This window comes from Rattus rattus, chromosome X, assembly GCF_011064425.1.
Source record: "Rattus rattus isolate New Zealand chromosome X, Rrattus_CSIRO_v1, whole genome shotgun sequence".
NCBI classification, from domain to species: Eukaryota; Metazoa; Chordata; class Mammalia; order Rodentia; family Muridae; genus Rattus; species Rattus rattus.
This window is the reverse complement of record NC_046172.1, coordinates 12,922,584-12,943,237: the sequence shown is the minus strand read 5'-3', so window position 1 is coordinate 12,943,237 and position 20,654 is coordinate 12,922,584. Positions and strand designations below refer to the sequence as shown.

General features: G+C 36.5%; 1 protein-coding gene across 1 annotated transcript in view; it reads left to right on the top strand.

The window, feature by feature from the left end:
• Huwe1 (HECT, UBA and WWE domain containing E3 ubiquitin protein ligase 1) overlaps nt 1-20,654 on the top strand; it is a 128,440-nt gene that overhangs the window by 15,522 nt on the left and 92,264 nt on the right. The window contains 3 exon segments of the mRNA XM_032889688.1: nt 13,464-13,532; nt 18,252-18,350; nt 19,040-19,246. Of these exon segments, the coding sequence (XP_032745579.1) occupies nt 13,488-13,532; nt 18,252-18,350; nt 19,040-19,246 (351 nt within the window). The 5' untranslated portion in view covers nt 13,464-13,487.

Sequence of the window (20,654 nt, the reverse complement as noted above, 5' to 3'; positions counted from 1 at the left end):
GATAGAGCCTTAATTTAGCATGCTTTTCAATGTGTGGAGATGGTACAATGAACACCTATGTACCTGCTACCCAGCTACTAACAGTTACCAGCATGTGGCTGTGGTTTTATTTATACCCTACTCCCTCCTGGCATTATTTTGTAGCAGGTTTCTAAGTCAGTCATGCATGGATTGGCAAAAGAAGTACAGCAGGTCTCAAGACTGATCTGTGTAGCCAAATCATTTATAAAGCTTTAAAAAAAAGTGTATGACAGTCCCTACCTCAGAACTGAGTTAGTTAGGTATTTGTATAACCAGGCATTTTTCGTTTCTAAAAGGAGTTTCAAGGGAAGTAAGTTAAGTTTTAAGTGACTTGATTTCTGACGGATTAAAATATTTTCTTGAACTCATTAATTTATCTGTGGTGGTGAAATTTGCTTATTAGGTATGGACTTGATTTATTTTTTTGTAGATGTTTTTGAAATTTTATAAAGAATAGTAGTTGAAAGGGCAATTTCTTAATTTTCTTTTACAAATGGGCATAAGGTGGACAAATCACTTATAATCTTTGAAACTGTATGTAATGGTAAGCTAGATGAGTCAACACCAGTCATTATAGATTTTTACCACCAAGTCTGGCCACACAGAAGAAGATAATTTGTAAAGAATATAGACTAGGATTATTCCCAAGCACCAATTGAATGCATAGGTAATGATTTTATTTTATTGTTGAAAATATTAAGAGCTTCTTTTCCTGTTGCTATTTCCTGTTTGTTGACAGTTGGTAATCTACAACTTCAGTGATCCCTGTTGTATTGCCTAGTTCTTCAGTTGTAGTTTGTTTGTTATTGTGAATTGATGGCCAGAAAGGTGACTCCTGGATCTCTAGCTTCCCAGGATCTTAGGGTAGAAGACCATCTTAGCTACCAATTATCACCTACAATGTCATTGGAAATTTTACATTTTTTTTGTTAGTATTCCTTTCATCATTTTCTTTGAGTGGTTTTTGGTGCAGAGACACATACAAACTTTTTTTTTTTTTCCTTTTGATATTTTGAGACACTCTTTCTCTATTTAGCCCTGGATGTCATGGAACTTGCTCTGTTGGTCAATCTGGCCTCCAACTTAAAGAGATCCACCTGCCCCTGCCTCCTGAGTGCTGGGATTAAAGGCGTCTGTGAAGCATACACATTTTATCTGAGATTGTAGTATATTCACATATTTTATGAGACTGCCAGAAATGTCTGCAAATGAATTTCCAGTTTTTTCTTGGGTGAGTAAAGGCTGCTTGTTTTGTTATTTCATTTTACTGCCAGGTCATTGATTTAGCTGAGCAGTCCTCCCATGTCATTTTATGTAGCTGGGGATAGGAATACTGGTGCCTGTAGTGAGGGGCGGGGGCGGGGTGGTTGTTAGTTTGAACTGCACTTAGAGTTATTGAACAAATTTGCATCTATATCCCTGCCTGTAGACACTTTTTGGCCTTAGTAAATTGGTCACAGTCTTCATCTCTCAAGCTGTCATGAGAGTTAGATATTAATGTGTGATAGGTAGAGTAAACTCTTTGCTGGTTATTAACTGGGATGTAGATCAAATAGAAAGTCTTAAAAAAATTATGCCGAATCCTCCTTAACAAATCAGGTAATCAGTGATTTCTGTAACTCTAATCAATAGTGAATAGTAGGCTAGGGTTTACTTGTGTTTTTGTATGGCTTGCTTTGATCAGTAATTCTAAAAGTGGTTGTTTTTTTTTTTTTTTAATTTTGAGATTATGTTACAAAAATTTTTCCCCTTCCCCTTTTTCCCTTTAAACCCTTCCAGATGCCCCTTCTCCCTTTTTTTAAATCCATGCTTTCTGTTTTCATTGGTTTTTATTTTTTAGGTACAATTGTTGCTATCATGGTCAGTGTAGCTCCTACCTAAATTTTCTGGTTAGAGAAGGCCAAGAGGCAAAATTAATCACTGTAAGGCAAACTGTATTTAGTATATTGTTTTATGGGATTGGAGTTTAGTGTTCTCTAGTTTTATTTGTTTAAATGTTAACACGGCTTCAGTTGAAACTTTGAGTGTCACTTGTGTGTCTTTGCGTCTCTAGTTCTGTTTATGGTACCTTTTACTACCAATAGAAATTGAGTAACACTCTGTGTCAAGGTTTGGATACGCAAAACAACCATCTAAGGCGTTTGTCTTAAGTAATACTGTTTTAAATTTGGTCCCTGTTATTTGGCTCAGGGACTACTAGTCTTCTGTAAACAAAAATAGTTACATGTGATAAAGGTTTATTGTAAGTGAATGTATGAGTTATAGAAAATTTGGAAGGATCTGAAAAACATAAAACATAAATAAAAGTATGTATTTTTCTGCCATCTAGAGACAAATTCTTTTTGATTTTTCAAGACAAGGTTTCTTCCCGAATAGTCCTAGCTGGAACTCCAAACTAGGTTGGTCTTAGAACCTTTTTAGAACTTTATTCCTAGTTAGAGGCAAAATTCTAGTTTTTTTATTTACAAGTTTTATACAATGTAAATTATATTCACTTCAAGATCCACCCTTACCTCCCTACCCACTCAACTTGAAATTTTTTTTAAAACTCATTGAGTCTAATTTCTGTTGCCCAGCTACTCTTGGGAGTGAGGCCTATCCTGGAGTCTTGTCAACCTCTGCCCATCATTAAAGAAACCTGACTCTCCCAGCAGCTATAAAATGCTAATAGTATCTCAGTTAGTGATGGAGTTTCATGCCTATCTCCTGCTCTTCATTTTGGGATTTTGTCTAGCCTGAGCTTACACAGATCTTCTGCATGCTGTCTTAATAACTTAATCCCTGTGTGCTGTGTCCTGTTAGGTTTTTTTTTTTTTTAATTTTGTTTATCAACATACCCACCCTGTCAAGGTGTCTTCCTCAAGGGAAGTGGAGATTTCCCAGTAAAGGTTTAAGAGATTAGATAAAATATGATCCTAGTATTTGTGCTATTCAAACTTGTAAGTACTTATTATTCTGTTAATAAAATGAGAGAGACTAAATTATTTTCTACCCACAACTATCACAGGGACTATGGGGACTCTTTCAGTTGTGTTAGCCTTTTCATTGAGTTTTGCTATGTAGTCCAGATTGGCTTTGAAGTCAAGATCCTCCTGTTTTGGTGCTGCTCTTTCTTTCATTTTTTTTTTTTTTTTAAGGCAGGGTTTCTCTTCATGGCCTCAGGTTGTAAGGTTTGGCTGGTCTTGAACTCACAGAGATATGCCTGTATCTGCCTGCTGGGATTAAGGTCCCTGCCACTCTGCCAGGCATGTCCCTGTGCTTCTTAAACTTTAATATAGAAGCCATCTAAAGATCTGAACTAAAATACAGATTCTGGTTCTTCCAAGTGAGTCCTGAAATTCGTCAAGGCTGCTGATCCTTGAACCATACTGAGTAGAAATGCTATCAACCTATGCACTCAAGTTCTATTGAATCTGAGAACTCCACTCCAGGTGTCCTCTGTTAAGTTGGTTCGATGTCAAGTATCCCCCCACCCCTCTGTATATGTGTGTACATACCTGTGTATGTCAGAGGACAACTTTGAGGAGTCTGTCTTCCACTTTTTAAAAAAAAAAATTTTAAGGTAAAGTCTCGTTTGCCACTATGCTGAATATTTCCACTAGTAGGCAATTCTTTTTCTTTTTCCCACTGAACAGAACTGCTAGGATTATAGGAACATTACTACACCTAGCTTTTTGTGGGTTCAGGGATATGATGAACTCAGACTATCAGGCTTCTGTAACAAAGCACTTTTATTCACTGAGCCATCTCTCCAGCTCCCTACTCCATGTATTTTAGTTGTACACATTTGTTCTTGATATAATGGTATTTAAACTTCAAAGGTAAATGAAGGTTGGAAGAATGATGAAGTGGGAAAATGATGGTTAAATGAAAGTGTTTAAGTAGTGGCATTGGTTACAGGTGGTAGTTAATAATTCTTCCATTTTCTTTTCTTTTTTTTCTTTTTTTTCAGAGCTGGGGACTGAACCCAGGGCCTTACGCTTGCTAGGCAAGCGCTCTACTACTGAGCTAAATCCCCAACCCCTCTTCCATTTTCTTAATAGTTTTATATATATCATAGCAAAATTTAAGAAGAACCACTTGAACAGAGAGGTTGTTTGATGCTTATAATTATATTCTGACCCAACAAAGGCAGCAAAACATTTCCAGAAATTTGTTTTTAAAAAGCTAGCTTCTTTTGTTGGGATTTTTTTATGTAATGGAGTTTTCATTTGCTTGACCTCTAAGTTAGAATCTATTCCTCAATTTCCATTCTTTTTATTTGCGATAGTGTACAATAGTTAAAATTTAATCTCTCAAGATTTGATAACCAGACAAGGTGCTGATTTTTCCTCTGGACTTTAGTTTTCTATCTGTAAATAGGGACAAATTGGGCTGGAAGAATATTTGTGTATGAAGTAATAATACATTCAGTCTGTAATTGACATGTTGCAAAATCTATTCTTTAGAATACTTGAATTTTTAGATACCAAGTAGGCACTACTTTATAACATTGTTGTGTGCCTTCCTTAAACCAATTTGTTTTTAGAATCATTAAGTATATCTGTCAGCCTGGCAGTGTACTTATGTTCATAACATTTCTTTTAAATACAGGGTATTGTTTGGCTTATAGCGAGCACTAAGTAAATATTCTCCCCCCCTGTTGGAATAATAGCCTTGAACTGGGAACAAAACTTGAGGATTTTAATTGGTATCTCAAGGACACTGCTATCTTTCATTTCATTTTTTTTAACCAAAGTGTGTTTATTCTATGACAAATTACATTTGAAAAAATAACTTAATAGGGGACAGACAACATTCCCATTTGAAAAATATGATAAAAGTGCCTTTACTTACTCCTGATTGGAAAAAAATCACTAAGGAAACAGTCCTATGAAGTTAAATACCAGCAGAAACATGGTTTCCTATGAAATATTGTTAAGCAAATGACCGCCACAAAAAAGAAGAGGGCAAAGCTGCTATGTGTTCAAAGACACAAGGCTGAGCCTTTCTACACCAGAGACAAGCACTCTTTCTATTTCATTTCTTTTTTAACTACTAGTATTTCTTGCAGTTGAATGATAGAAAACAGACTAGTTGTTCACTGGTTATAGGGAGCATCTGTTTTTGCTTTTTCATTTTGGTTCCTGGTATGTGTCAGGGAGCAGCATGCAGAAGAAGTTCATACTTAGAATTTGGGACTTGAGGTGATTTACAGGTCTTTTTGCTACCACCAGTACCTTTTAGGCTTCTAAAGTCTGGTATTGGCAGCAGAAGCACCCCAACTAAACTGCTTCTGTGTCCCACCCTTGGATATGGTTACCTGGCTTCCTTAAATTCTACCATTTTCAGAGCCTACGAGATTTAGGCTCCTGTCAGTTCTCTGAGCCACTAGATTCTCTTTCAATAAATTGCTTTTCTGCATTAGCTGGCTTTTCTGTTGTTCAAGACACTTGAAATACAGTATTTATAGTCAAAAACAGTTGTAATTATAGCCAGATGCTAATTTTTGGGAAGATTTTACCAGTGACCTCATCTACAATTTTTGGTAAATAACAGTGAAGTGGTCATTATATATTTATTTTATTTAGTGGGTAACTTACTTAGTACTTTGTGCTTTGGAAGATTTTTTAAGTGGTTAATTCACATAGAAATTTAACAGGATTGGCATGTGTCTTTAGTTCCAGCACTTGGGAGATAGCTGGGTGTCTGGGTTCCAGGATAGTCAGGACCAGGTAGAGAAACAGTGTCTCAAAGAAAGAAACTCTTGTCTTCACTTATGTAAGCGATTCTACATTATCGACATTCCTTTACTAGAATGGCATATTTGTGACAGTTAATGAATCATCCAAAGATTATAGTTTATATTTGATTTTACTCTTGGAATTAGAAAGGTTGGGGGCTTAACTGTATTTATAATAGCGTGTATTTAACCTATCATGGAACATGGAATAATTTCCCTGCCTTAAAGTCTTTTGTACTCTAGTCACTAACTCTTGGCAATCAGTAGTCTTTTTTTTTTTTTCTTATCTCCATATTTTCCCAGAATACCATATAATTAGTGTAGTCTCTTATGTTTATAGATTGTTTTTCAGACTTGACATTTTGTTTGTTTATTGTCTCACTATGTAGCTCTGGCTGTCCTGATCTACTCACTATAGCTGGCCTCACAGAGATACACATGCTTCTGCACTGAGATTAAAGGCTCTGTAACTGGCCTTTTCCACTCGTTCCTTTTGTTTAGTAATCAGAGTTTGAGATTTTTCCACATCTATTTCTTGATAGCTCATTTAGTACTAAATATTCCTTTGTCTGATACACTGTAGTTTCTTTACCAAAGAATAGTTTTTCCCAAAATTTGACAGTTGCAAATAAATCTGCAGAGTTGTATGCCAGTATTTATGTTGACATAAGCTTTCTACTCCGTTGGGCAATTACCAAGGAATGCAAGTACTAGGTCATATTTTATGAATATGTTTAGTTCTGTAAAGCCATTTTAGCCATCTTCCAGACAATCTAAGGGAGTTCCTGTTGTACATCCTTGGTAACAATGATGTCAGTGTATAGTGAAATCTCACTGCTGAGTATCAGAGTCTCTTGCTGTGTAGCGTCTTTGGTTTATTTTTGTTGACGTTCTATTCTATACGCGTTTTGAATAATTGTTTTCTGTCTTCTGCTACTTTGGATTGAACCAAACACTTTACCAGTGAGCTTCCTTGACGCCTTTAGCAAATATTTTCTCCATGCTGGCTGTTCACCAAAACCTGTTATCATCTAACTCTTTGGAGATGTATTTTACATTTTGATAATAGGTCTGTGATCTTTTTGAACTGTCTTTTCTGGAAGAATGTGGAGTTTTTCTGTTTTGTATTACATTTTTTTTATGATGCAGGGTCTTTGCCTCACCCTCCAAAAGTACTAAGATTATTTTCTTCTACTTGTGGGGCACAGGTATTCCAGTACCTTTGTTTTTTTTAATCCCTCATGCATATATTGCCTTTGCTTCTTTGTCAAAGGTGACCAAATTTATATGCAGTTATTTTGGGGCTACATTGTTTTTCATTGACTAGTATCACACACATTCCTAGAGCTTGAACGTATTTGATACATTGATATTTAAGTATTCTTAGATGCATATATATATATATATATATATATATATATGGTATTCATTTCAAATCCAGTTGTTCATGATAGCATATATAAGAGTAATTTTTGTACATTAACTGTATTCTGGAGGTTTCAGGAGGGAGGTTTTGGTTTTTTTTTTTTTTTTTTTTGTGGCCATTGGGTGTATCTTTTGGATTTTCTACATAGATGAAATAATAATCTTCCTTCCCAATCTATGTCTTTTGCTTCCTTTATTTTGGACCTCCTATAAACAAACAAAACAAATATTTTAAAAATAATTTTTAAAAAATAATGGAAGAGATTACTGAAATAGGCTGAAAGGATAATACACAAAAATCAGCCAAATAAAATTAGATTTCTAATCCTCACCTTGTATATTAATCAGCTAGAAATTAATCAAAGACTTTAATCCCCAGACATAGTCAGAAAGAAATATAGGGAATACCCTTCTAGGCATTATGGTAATAAATTTTGGAACAGAATTTCTAGAGCAGAGTACTGGACCAAGTATTGGCAAACTGAACAGCATGTAATTACAAAGTTGCATCACAGCAAATAAAGTTATAAAGAAAGCACATCAACAGCCCACAATGAGAGAAATTCTTTACGAGGTATACTTCAGACAAAAGGTTTGTATTCAGATTTACAGAGAATTGGATAAATTAAACACTAAGCAAATACAATTTTGAACCAACATCTGAGTAATGAAATTTAAGTAGGCACTTTTCAGAAGTCCTACTTCTGAAAATTTTAAAGTATTCACATCCCAGTCATCAAGGAAAATGCAAATAAAACTACTTTGACATACCATTTCATTCAATGAGAATAGCTGTCTATCAAGAAATCTGACAGATGTTTGAGGGAAAGGAAACAGGGAAAGAGGGATCCTTATTCCCAAGTATAGAAGATAGAGTAAAAAGACACAAACAATTATCCAATTATTCATTGCTGGTGAGGGTGCTTCAAAAAAAAAAGAACTACCAGAAGACCCAGTATTCCACTCTTTTTCCACTCTTGAACATATACCCATAACTCCATATCCTTCATAGAGATACTTTCACTTCCATGTTTATTGCTGCTCTATTTAATATTCCAAGGAAATGGAATTAACTTAGATGTCCATCATGATGGATGGATGATGAATGGATAATGAAAATCTGCTATATTTGTAAAATGGACTATTTGGTGCTAAAGAAAAGCAAAACCATAAAAATTTTCTGGAAATGGACATTGAATATTTCTGTCTGACATAATTTGGGGGATTAAAATCTTTGATCAATTTCTGACTGAATGTATAAGGTGTGAAAGATAGGAGTCTTAATTTTATTTGGTTGGATTTTTTTATTTATTTCATTAATCTCTTCCTTAATCTTTATTATTCCTTGCCATTTACTGACTTTTGGATTGGCAGTTTTTTGAGAGCCTTGATGTGCTTCATTAGATTGTTTTTTTTTTTTTTTAAGATTTATTCATTTATTATATATAAGTACACTGTAGCTGTCCTCAGATACACCAGAAGAGGGCATCGGATCTCCTTACAGATGGTTGTGAGCCACCATGTGGTTGCTGGGAATTGAGCTCATGACCTCTGGAAGAGCAGTCGGGTGCTCTTAACCGCTGAGCCATCTCTCCAGCCCCATTAGATTGTTTATTTGAGATTTCTCACATTTTATTTCCTATTCATTTTCATTCACTTTACATCCTGATCACAGCCTGCCCTTTCTCTCCCCTGTCACCCTTCTCACAGTCCTGCCTCCCACCTACCCCCTTCCCCTTCACTTCTGAAAAGAGGTACCAACCCACCTGGGGACCTCAAGTCACATCCTCTCTTACTGAGGCCAGACAAGACAGCCCAGTTAGGGGAACAGGATCTACAAGCAGGCAGCAGTCAGGGTTACCCCTGCTCTAGTTTTGGGACACTCACATGAAGACCAAGCTGTACATCTGCTAAATATGTGTGTGGGTCCTAGATCCAGCACGTGTGTGCTCTTTGGTTGGTGGTTCGATCTCTGGGAGCCCCCAAGGGTCCAAGTTAGTTGACTCTGTTAGTCTTCCTGTGGAGTTCCTATCCCCTCTGGATCCTTTAGTACTTCCTGCAACACTGATACAAGACTCCCCTAGTTTCATCCAGTGTTTGGCAATGGTTCTCTGCATCAATTTCTGTCAGCTGCTGGGTGGAGCCTCTCAGAGGACAGTTATACTAGGTCCCTGTCTGCAAAGATAACAGAGTATAATAGTGTCAGGGATTAGTGCTCATGGGTGTGCATTTCTTGTAGACAGGATAAATTTTTGGGTTGAAAGTTTTCTGGATGGAGTGTGACTCTAGCTCCACTGGGAGTCCTGGCTGGCTACAGGAGATGGCCACTTCAGGCCCCATATCCTCTACTACTAGGAGTCTCAGCTAGAGTCACCCTCGTAGACTCCCTGGAGCCTCCCCTGTCCCAGGTCTATTGCAATTCCTAGAGATTGCTCCCCTCCCCCCCTTTTCCATTTCCTTTCATTCCTGGCTTTCTCTGCCCAGCTCTTCTACTTTTGATTGCCAAGGTGCCACTTCCACCCTCCATCCCACCCTGCGGGCGTGGCCATCTCTCACTTTTTAATATGAATACTGTAAAGTTTCCTCTTAGGACTGCCTTGGCTTTGTCTCTCAGAAGGGAGGTTCTAGTAGGTTGCTCTCATTTTTTTTGTTTGTGGCTGGCAATTTTGCATTTTCCTCTCAATTTCTCGGATGGCTCACTGGTACTTTAAATATATATCATTTAGTCCCCAAATATTTTTGTAGTTTCTTTTGTCAAATTCTGCTTTTACTTTATTTACTGAGATCTGATAGGACACAAGGGATTAGCCTGATTTCTTTTTATTTTGTATTTGTTGAGACTTTTTGTTCTATAATACCAAATTTGGAGGTTCCATGTACTGCTGAGAAAATGTATATTCCCTGTAAGGTAGAATATTCTAAATGTGTCTCTGTTAAGTTGATCCTATCTGAAGTTCTTTTGCCCATTTTTATTTCAGAAGACCTGTAAGTTTCTCACTATTGTGCTTGGACCATTGTGTTTTTTATGCCTTTTGATGTTTCTTACGAAATTTGGGGCTCCAAATATAAATAGTTGTTTCTTTTCACAGTCTACTTAGTTCATCCATTTCTTTTATCGATTGTACACTTTTGTGTGTTCTCATAAAGTAGTCTATTGTTCACCTTCTATAATATTCCATTAGGAATTTTTCGAAGCGCTAATTTGGTTATTATTGATTATCAAATTTGTGTTTGTCTTGAACTATTCTTATTTCTTCATTTTGAAAGATAAACTTTGCTAGATAACGTTCTTGGCTCACAGTTACTTATCTTCAGAGTTTGATAAAACAATACTTCATTTTGTGCTTTTTCTGTTTGCTGGTGAGAAGTCTGGGATGTGTTTGATATTTCTGCCTTTGTATGTATGTTGATATTTTCCTCATGTTACTTCTAGTATTTTTATTCATTTTGTATTTTTGACATCCTGACTATGATGTATCATGGAGTTTCTTCTCTGGTCATATCTATGTGGATTTCTATATGTCTTATGTATGTAGTTTTATCTACTATTATAATGCCAATAAATAGCATTTGATTTTATCTGTTTCTTCTTTCTACACCGTGAATTCTCACATTTGACCTTTTGATTGTATCCCAGAATTTTTAGAAATAACATTCATGTTCTCCTGAGGTGGCGGGGGTTTGCGGGGGTGGCCGACTCAGAAGTCAAAACCTAGGATCCACATTGCCCTTTGAGACCACTGGAGTCAAAGCTTTAGTATCTCAGGGATCTTTGGTTCCATTGGAATCAGAGGCCTGAACTTGTGGTTCTTCCCAAGCATGGCTCATTGCTGTGCCTCTGAGGGTTCCCAGTTAATAGACCTGTGGGGCACCTAGCCTCCAGGCTAGCCCAGGATGATAGACAAGCACTGCACTAACAGGAAGCCAAAGGGAGGTTACTTGGTGACGTTTCCAAAGCAATCTGCTACAAGAACATGGAATAGAGTGCTGGGCCAGAGGCTGACATGTCACTAAGGTGGGCAGCTAGAAAGTATAGCCTTAAGGTGAGGCAAGCAACCTTGGGAATTCTTTATATATTCTAAGTACTATACATGGTTTGCAATTATTTTCTCCCAATAGGCTTTTATGTACATTTTCTGTTTAAGTCTGGAACATTTTGAGTTAATTTTAAAAATCTGGATATGTGCATGTTTGACTATGTGTATGTGAGTGCAGGTTCCTGTGGAGTCCAAAAGAGGACTTGGATCTCTTTTGGCTGGAGTTAGATGTGGTTATGAACCATCTGAAGTGGGTACTTAGACTTGAACTTGGGTCTTCTGCAAGAGCAGCACAATCTGCTGAACACCATCTCTCTAGCTCCTTGAATTTATGTAAGCTGGGACACTTGGGTCATAGATTATCGCTTTGTATATGGATGTATTCTTATTCTGACAACTTTTATTGACATGCTTGATGTCATTTGGGTGTGTTCGTATATCTGGGTTTTTAGTCTAATTTATTGATAATCATGTCTGTCCCTCAGTCAATGCTAGTATGTGTATGTACAGTATCTTAATGTTATGTAAGATGATATAGAAGGAGTAATGAATTCCAGGAACATACAACATGGTGACAGTAGTTAATGGATATATGAAAATTGTTGAGTAGATTTTTAGGTATTTTCTCCACACCCAAAAAAATGTATGTGAGGCAGTACCTAATGTTATTAACTCTCTTAGCAATTCTACAATTTGAAAAGTAGTGACTAGACCGAATAAGCCTTTAGTCCTAGTACTTGGGAGGCAGAAATGGGTGAGCTCTGAATTTGAGGACAACCTGGTCTACCTAGAAGAATTCAGAACATATCCAGGGGTAAACAGAAACCCTGTTTCAAAAAGCCAGAAAAGTTAGTAGCTGATATCCTAAGGCATGGTGGTACATGCCTTTAAGCCCATCATTCAAAAAAACAGAGGCAGGTGGGTCTTCAGAGTTCAAGTCCAGCCTAGTGGACATTGAAAGTCACTATATAGTAAGTTTCAAGACAGCCAGAGTAGGGCTTTATTCTCATTTAAAAGAACAGAAATCCCTCAAAACCAACCAAACAAAAAACTGAGAACCAGGCTCACAGCCTGAACCTAATCCCTCAACCCTACCTGGTGGAAGGAAAGAAACCTAACTCCTGTAAAGTTGTTTTCTGACCTCCACATGCATGCATAACACAGGTACATGTGAACACAGGAACAATTTTCTAAGGTATAACTGAGATAAAAAGCTGTTTGACCCTACCCCCACCCAAGAGGGATAGATTGAGCCTTGCATGCTTGTAATTCTATCATTATATTCTGTCTCCAAAAATAGTGATTCACCCATGAGACCAGGCATCTCCCCCCCCCCCCCGTCTGTTGGCAAGTTAAGGATTGTTGGGGGTGGCATGTCATTTCTTTAGTAGTCTAGCCATGTAATTTCAACTCAGTGGGGCACACACAAAAAGAAATGATAAAAGTAGGAGTGGTCTTGCTAGGAAAAGGGGGTTCCACCAGCAGGAATGGGAAAGAGCAGATTGACATGGAGTAGGGCTTGAAACCTAAATTTTTTATTTAAATGTGTAAACTGTCAAAATAATTATATAATCAATTCAAAAACCAATCCTAGAGCTGAAGAGAAAACAGTTAAGATCACTTTTCCCTAGCACCTATATGTTAGTTCACAGCCTCTAGTTCCATGGGGGGGATCCAGTGGCTTCTGGTCTCGTTGGACCCCAGGCCTCTATGATATACATACATACATACGTACGTACATACGTACATACGTACATGTGAACAAAACACACACATAAAATAGATTTCAGTAAAAAATTTAAACATCTTATTTGGGGGGATTTTGGTACTTCTACTTTTCACTTTTGTACTTACTTGCAGTATTATGATTAATGATGCTAAATGTTTGTGTACATTCTTGAAATTTTGGCTAAGTTCCCAGATCACCCCCCCCCCAATAATTAGTTTTTCCATATCGAGGTATCAAAAAATCTTTCCTACTTACCTGTGTCAATAAAGTATTTGAAATCCTTACAATAGGGGAGAAAAAAGCTTTTATGTTTTGGCTTAATTTGGTTTTGGTTTTATTGTAACAGAGATTGTTGGTTAGTTTTATCTACTCTGTCATTTTCTGTCTCATAGCCATAGCAGTGAATTAACATAACTCCAGGGTCACACTAGGTATCTTGCAAACTAACTCTTCATCTAATATTTGTATCTCTAAGACTGCAGAGCTGTAGATTATCTGTAACTTTGTTTTTTGGGGATTTTCTTTGCAGATCTTAAAGCTGAAAACTGAAAACATGAAAGTAGACAGGACTAAACTCAAAAAGACACCTACTGAGGCTGTGAGTATCCAAATTTGCTTTGTGCATTTTCTTTATTCCAGGAAAAAAATCATTGTGACCAGTTCAGCAGTTCTGATCTTCCAAATAAATATGTCCAGTTAATACGTGTTACTATAGCAACTTGTGAAACTAGGAGGAATTAGCTCTGTAGAGTGTTTGCCTAGCATGCAACGAGGCCTTGCGTTCCATCTTGAACACTACAAAAGAAAATAAAATACTACCTTGCCATTTTAACTTCTTTTGATTAAAAGTTAGTAGCTAAATGACCAGTGGAAAAAGGAATAGGGAACAATAAATACTTTGTAGATATTTGGTCCCTGAAAGGGATTTGCAGGCTATAATATAAGCAAAGACAGTATGACAATGGAAAACATGTAGAATCAAAATTTACTATAGCTATTAGAACCTAGAGTTTTTTGTTTTCAAAAATGGTAAGTTCGTTGATTTTATTAGTCTTCTATCTTTTACTTTGTATTTTGACATTGGAATGCCAGTGTGTTGCTAAATGCCATATATTGAACATATTAATATTGTTATTGTAAGTTTTCATTTTATTTTGTTTTTGATGTCTTTTGGTATCTATAAGTTTTGATGACTAATACTATCATTTTAAAGTGAAGAATAAAAAATAGTCTTAAGGAATTAAGATTTTTTTAAAAACAAGACAGTGCCATCTGTAATCTATTTATACGAGAATTGAAAATCAGGACAATCTAGCATATATAAGAACTTAATAGAGGGATTATATATTGTGGGAAAGAACAGTATTAGTCAATAAAATGTGCCAAGACAATTACTTTTGATTTGGGTGGGATGGTGCGGGGGACTGTTTTACTGAAGTAAATTGTAGATAAGTCATCAAAAGTCAGATATTTTTAAAAGAAATTATAGGAGAAGTAGAACATACAGGTGAATGTTTACCTTGTCTTAGGTGGGGATTGCCCTTCCAAGCATTAAAGCAAAGGACAAAATACCAAAATGGAAATGTAAAATACCATATCCAAAATAAAAGGACACATGACAATAGCCATTCTAACAGGTATGAGGTAATATCTCATTATGATTTTGATTTGCATTTCCCTGATTATTAGTGATGTTGAATACCTTTGTATGTGCCATTTGGCCATTTATATGTCTTTGGAGAAAAGTCTTTTCAAATTCCTTTGCCCACTTTAAAATTGGGTTATTTGGGGGTTTTCACTATGAAGCTGAAGAATTTCTTATATATTTTAAATTAACCCCCCCAGAAGAATGAAAAGTGAAATAAGTTAATTACAGAGGAACAAATACTACATGATTCCTCTACTATGGGGCATCTAAAATAGTCAAAAGGTATGTAAGTAGGCAATAGAATGAATGCTGGTTATCGGGAGGGAATGGGGGAATTGTTCTATGGCTATGTATAATTTAGTAAAACGAGTAAAAAGTTGGGTATGGTGGCTCACGTCTAATCCTAGCACTTAGGAGACTGAGGCAAGAGAACCACAAGTTCAGGGCTACATAGTGATACCCTATTTGAAAAGAAAGGATAAGTTTCAGAACTTACAATTACTGGTAAATTGCTGTGTACTTTAAGAATTTTGTTGAGGGTGAACTTCATTTGAAGTGTTCTTAATACACAAACATACACAAAGGGCCACATGGAAACTTTGAGGTGATATGTTTTTCACCTGGAATGTGGTGACGGTTAAATGAGTATGTATTCATCTAAACTCACCAAATTATGTTAATTATGTGCTTTTTTTTTTAAATATGCCATAATGTAATACCACAATTAAACTCAGCTGTGTGGGGGAGTCATGGGACATGAAAAGCTGGAGAAAATATTTGTAACCCAAAGTAGTTAATATCTTTTATGCTGAGTCAGAATTGAATATCCCAATGACAAAATGGGCATAAAACCTTTCAGAGAAGGGCCAAAGCCAGTAAACTAGAAAGAATCGATTTTACAGGTGATCAGAGAAATGCAAATTTTATTTTTTATGCTAAGTAAATTATAAGGCTCTTACAGTCACACTTATGTAAATTTCCTAGCTTCTATCAGATTACTTAGAATATAAAGTCACTGACTAGATGTGTTTTAAGGCTTGAATTGCCTATTTTACTCAAGCAACGGAGAAGATTTCCCAGTTTCTCTTACTGGTATTAGTATTAGGTTTTATTTTTAAGAAATGTTCTTTTTTTCATTGATCTTACTGATATCAGTACTAGGTTTTATTTTTAAGAAATTTTTTTCATTGATCACTTAGAATATTGGCAGTATTGCAAAGGATTTCTCCCATAGGTTTAATAATAGGAACAAATTCATGTAAATTCTGGTAGCAACTTTGAACTGACAGATGGCTTGCCTTTTCCTATGAGTCAGGACAGTTTCACTTGGTTTGCCTTTATGTACAGAGAAAGGAAAGATACTGTAAGGCTAAGTAAACCTTCTGATTAGAAAACACAAGTACCTTAGATTTAAATGTGTGTTAATAGACTTCTGTGAAAAGTTGGGTTGGGGTGGGGCTACCACATCAGGAAAGGTTTTTTGGGGGCCCATGAGATGGTTCACCAGGTAAAAGTCATACAATTTAATCACAATGAACTCAGCCCCTAGAACATAAGGTGAAAAGAACCAACCCTGCACCATTGTCCCTGTCTCATGATATCTGTACATACTCTCTTCTTCCCTCTCTTTCCTCTTCCCTGTCTCCCTGTCCCCTAACCCTTCCGCTCTCATTAAGCAATAACAAGAAATCTCTCACTGTCACAAGTCTAAAGGATGTTGGAATGATTCTTTGAAAATGAGAGAAATAAGGAGTTGTGTATGGTAGTACAAACTTTTTAATCCTAGCATCTGGGAGGCAGAGGCAGGTAGATCTCTTGAGTTCAAGACCAGTGAGGGATACATAGGGAAACCCTGTCTCAAAACAAGAAAGAAATTAAGCAAGAAAGACAATGAAACAATCGGTTTATTTTTCTTTCCATATACCACAAAGATAGAAAAACATGATGCTTGGGTTTGGGAAGTAACATTTTTAAATACTCTGTTTTGGTCTAGTCCTTGGTAACCTCTGAAGCATTCAGTGGGCAACTGAAATGTTAGTGAGGTTGAGTTCTAGGAAAGATGGTAAAAGGTCCAGGCTATATTGCAAGCTGCCCTTGTGCCATGTATGGCTTGTCCAATTAGACCCAGGTATCTCACATAACTGGTCGTCATGATGCCAAGCAAAGTCTTTGGCAAGGCCATAGTATCTTTTGCCAACAATATTGCATTTGAGCAAGATCTGACTTGGGTACCAGGTTTGTGAGATACTAAATGCCATGTAATGGTAACATACCAAGTTATTACAGGACTCAAATGTTAACAAAATGCGTATGGGTATTACCTATGCCACAGAATCATAACATTGATGTATTTGGTACTAATCCAAGTAAATGGAGAAGGGACAGATGAACCATGTGAACTGGTGGCTCAAATTCTCCATGTTTTCTGATATTCTTGTTTACTGTTTTTCCTACAATCTATACTTAAAAGGGGGTGGGGCTAGGGCTGAGGTCATCTGATTTGTAGTAAGATTTTGTGTCCGTTTTTTTTATACATATCATTATCACAAAAATTTGAGGGAGATCCTAGCAAAGTTGAGAATTTGACTTAAAGAAAATTATACTTTTAAATATCTTATTGTTGATGGGAATCTTTAGGGGTTCCTCCAGTTTTAGATCTCACAACAGTATTGTTGGATATATAGGTGGTATTATACTATTGATCTCTTGAATGGGGATTCAGAAATTAAAAGAGAGGATGACATTAAATCTGAATCCCATGTTGTTTGCTTAAATACCAAGACAGCATGATCATTTTAAAAAATCACACTATTGTGTGTAGTTGCTAAGTGGCAAGTACTTGAACATGATCTTTAATCTAACATGTTAGGTTGTGTTTTTCTGGTAAGTAAATAGATAGTAAGTAGGACTTACCATAGTTTAGTAATTATAAAACCAAAAACAAAGCATACATTTGTTTGGCTCCAAAGCTAGTTTATTCCCAAGTGTTATCACTTTCCCACCTGTTGTCCATTAATAGATGTTTCCCAGTCTCAGTCTCTATGCCATTTTCCTTTCCACTCTCAGAAGAACCTTTATTATAAATTTTCAATCTACTCCTTGATACCTGATAATGGTCTTGTCCATCAATGCAAGAGATCAGGAATGTATGGAAATGGGAATGCAAGTAAGAATAGAGTCATAGTTTTACAAAGTTCAGAAGCTCTATGATCTTTTTGAATTCAAGGTTTAATATTGTAGAAAAAAAAATCAGTGCTAGCCTTTTCCTTTCAGGCTGGTTGGCACTCTCATGTGCTTCAAGTGTGTTCTTTTCTCTCCTCCCCTCTGTTCCTCCCTTCTCCCCCTTTCCCCCTCCAGCTATGTTGCAGATTATTTAATTTTGCTTTTTAGTGCTGCTTAGCTTGTTTACTTTATTTCTATTGTCAGTGTACTTTAAGTAGTCTGCATATACAGGTTTATTCAGGTTTATTTATTTAAATAAATGCATAGTGGATTGTTCAGAATGAAAGTATTTCCTTATAGGTTTCTATTGTCATCTAAAAGATGTAGTATTTTATATTAGCAAAAGTTAATTGCTTTATGGGTTTAAGGGTCACTTTTCCCATTCTTCTTTGTGTTTCTCCCTAATTGCTAAACATGTTTTGTGAATCCTTGTTTGTTTTTTCTTAGCCTGCAGACTGCAGAGCCTTAATAGACAAACTCAAAGTTTGTAACGATGAGCAACTCCTCTTGGAACTGCAGCAAATCAAAACATGGAACATTGGCAAGGTACGTAAACCCATGATAACAGAGGACAGGGAAAATGCTATTAGTATATCATTTTGTGTGCTTTGATAATGACAAGAGAAACCACAGTGGAATAGCCTGATTCTATAGTTACTTAAGTATCTAGCATATATATCACAGCTCTTGACTACTGGAATTTAGCCAGAATTGTTGCCAAGAACCTTTTTTTTTTTTTTTAAAGAAACACCAATTTGGGGTGTGTGTGTGTTTGTGTGTGTGTGTGTGTGAGAGAGAGAGAGAGAGAGAGAGAAAGAGAGAGAGAGAGAATAAATGTGTTAGGGTTCAGAAAGTAAAAGCATTTGTTGCCAAGTCTTGTGACTTGAGAGATCAAGTCTGATCCCTGCATCCCTCATAATGGATGGAAGGAACCAATTCCCCCCAAATTATCTTCTGACTTCTACATATATACTGTGGTATGCACACACCCACATAAATACATTGATGTTTGAAGAAGTCAAAACAAAGCTCTATCTTAATAAAACTCCACTCTAAAGTACCCGTTCAATGTGTTAAAATTACTATTATTGTTTTGGTGATAGGGGCTTGCTGTGTGGCCCAGGCTTCTTGGAATTCATACCCTACTACTGTAGCCACCTCAATACTGAGATTATTAGAGCATTTCACTAAGCTGCTTTTATCATATTTTTATATCTTCCTTATCTCCTTTTTAGTGTGAGTTATATCACTGGGTGGATCTGTTGGACCGCTTTGATGGAATTCTGGCAGATGCTGGACAAACAGTGGAGAATATGTCATGGATGCTTGTATGTGATAGGCCAGAAAAAGAACAGCTGAAAATGCTTCTGTTGGCTGTATTGAATTTCACAGCCTTGCTCATTGAGTAAAGATTTTCTAGGCATCTGTAAAGTTACATAGAGGTAAGAGAATATAAGGCTATGTGGTCTGTTCTTAACTATAACTGTGTATGTCCACTAACAAATGATTTCTGATGGTTGTTGCTTTCCTTTTCATTGTGGAGCTCTTATGATTTTCAGCTTCAAAGATAGTAGTAAGTGGGAGGATTTAGCTTAGAGGTAGTAGACTTGCCTAGTGTGTATAGGTCCCTGGGTTGAATCCTGAGAACAACAAAGGGAAAGAAATAATAGAATGACATAAGCATAAATACTACCAGTCTTAATAATGATGGGAAAGGGGCTGGAGAGATGGCTCAGCAGTTAGGAGCACTGACTGCTCTTCCAGAGGTCCTGAGTTCAAATCCCAGCAACCACATGGTGGCTCACAACCATCTGTAATGGGATCTGATGCCCTCTTCTGGTGTGTCTGAAGACAGCTACAGTATACTCACATACATAAAATAAATAAATAAATAAATAAATAAATAAATAAACCTTTAAAAAAAAAGTGACGGGAAAGATTCTCTAATTCATACTTGCTCTACCTTTCCAAGGCATAAATAAAACAGTACCTGTATTGAAGTATTTTGTGGACTATTTAGTAATCTTTGCCCAAGATTATTGGAGGTATTCTAAGTTATTCTTTTTTTTTTAAAGATTTATTTATTATATATAAATACACTGTCAGACACACCAGAAGAGGGCATTAGATCCCAATACAGATGGTTGCGAGCCACCATGTGGTTGCTGGGATTTGAACTCAGGACCTCTGGAAGAGCAATCAGTGCTCTTAACCACTGAGCCATCTCTCCAGCCCCTCTAAGTTATTCTTAAACTATTTAAAATACTTTGATTCCTTATTAATGTGCTTATAATCTCAACGTCTTTTGCCAAAACTTTTGCCAAAACACATACACTCCTCCCATCATATCCATGAGTTTGGGAATTGGTTTTAGGACCTGTTCCTTATTCAGAATGGTGTTTATATGTAACCTACATATATCTTTGTAATGCTTAAACTCACCTCAAGATTATTTGTAATACCCATCACAGTTATATCACTTTTGTTCTTGTGACCACATTTCTGACAAGAAACAAGGGAGGAAAATTTTTAATTTGGTTCATGGATTCAAGAGACAGATTTTATCCTTCAAAGATGGTGGTAGGCAGGTTCACAGTGGTACGAGCTCATAGCAGTCATATACTACTACTATTTTGAGAACTAGAAAGTTGTGCTAGGCTACAATGCCCAAGGCTCAAACCCTAGTGACCTACTTCCACAACCTTGTAAAACTTACTAGCTGCTGACCAAGGGTTCAAACGCATTTTATACTCAAAATTGTAGCAGCGTATGTGCAATGTCACTTTGTCTTAAGAATACTGACCAAAATGTGTATGGGAATGCACCTCTAAAACCTATGTCTATCCATGG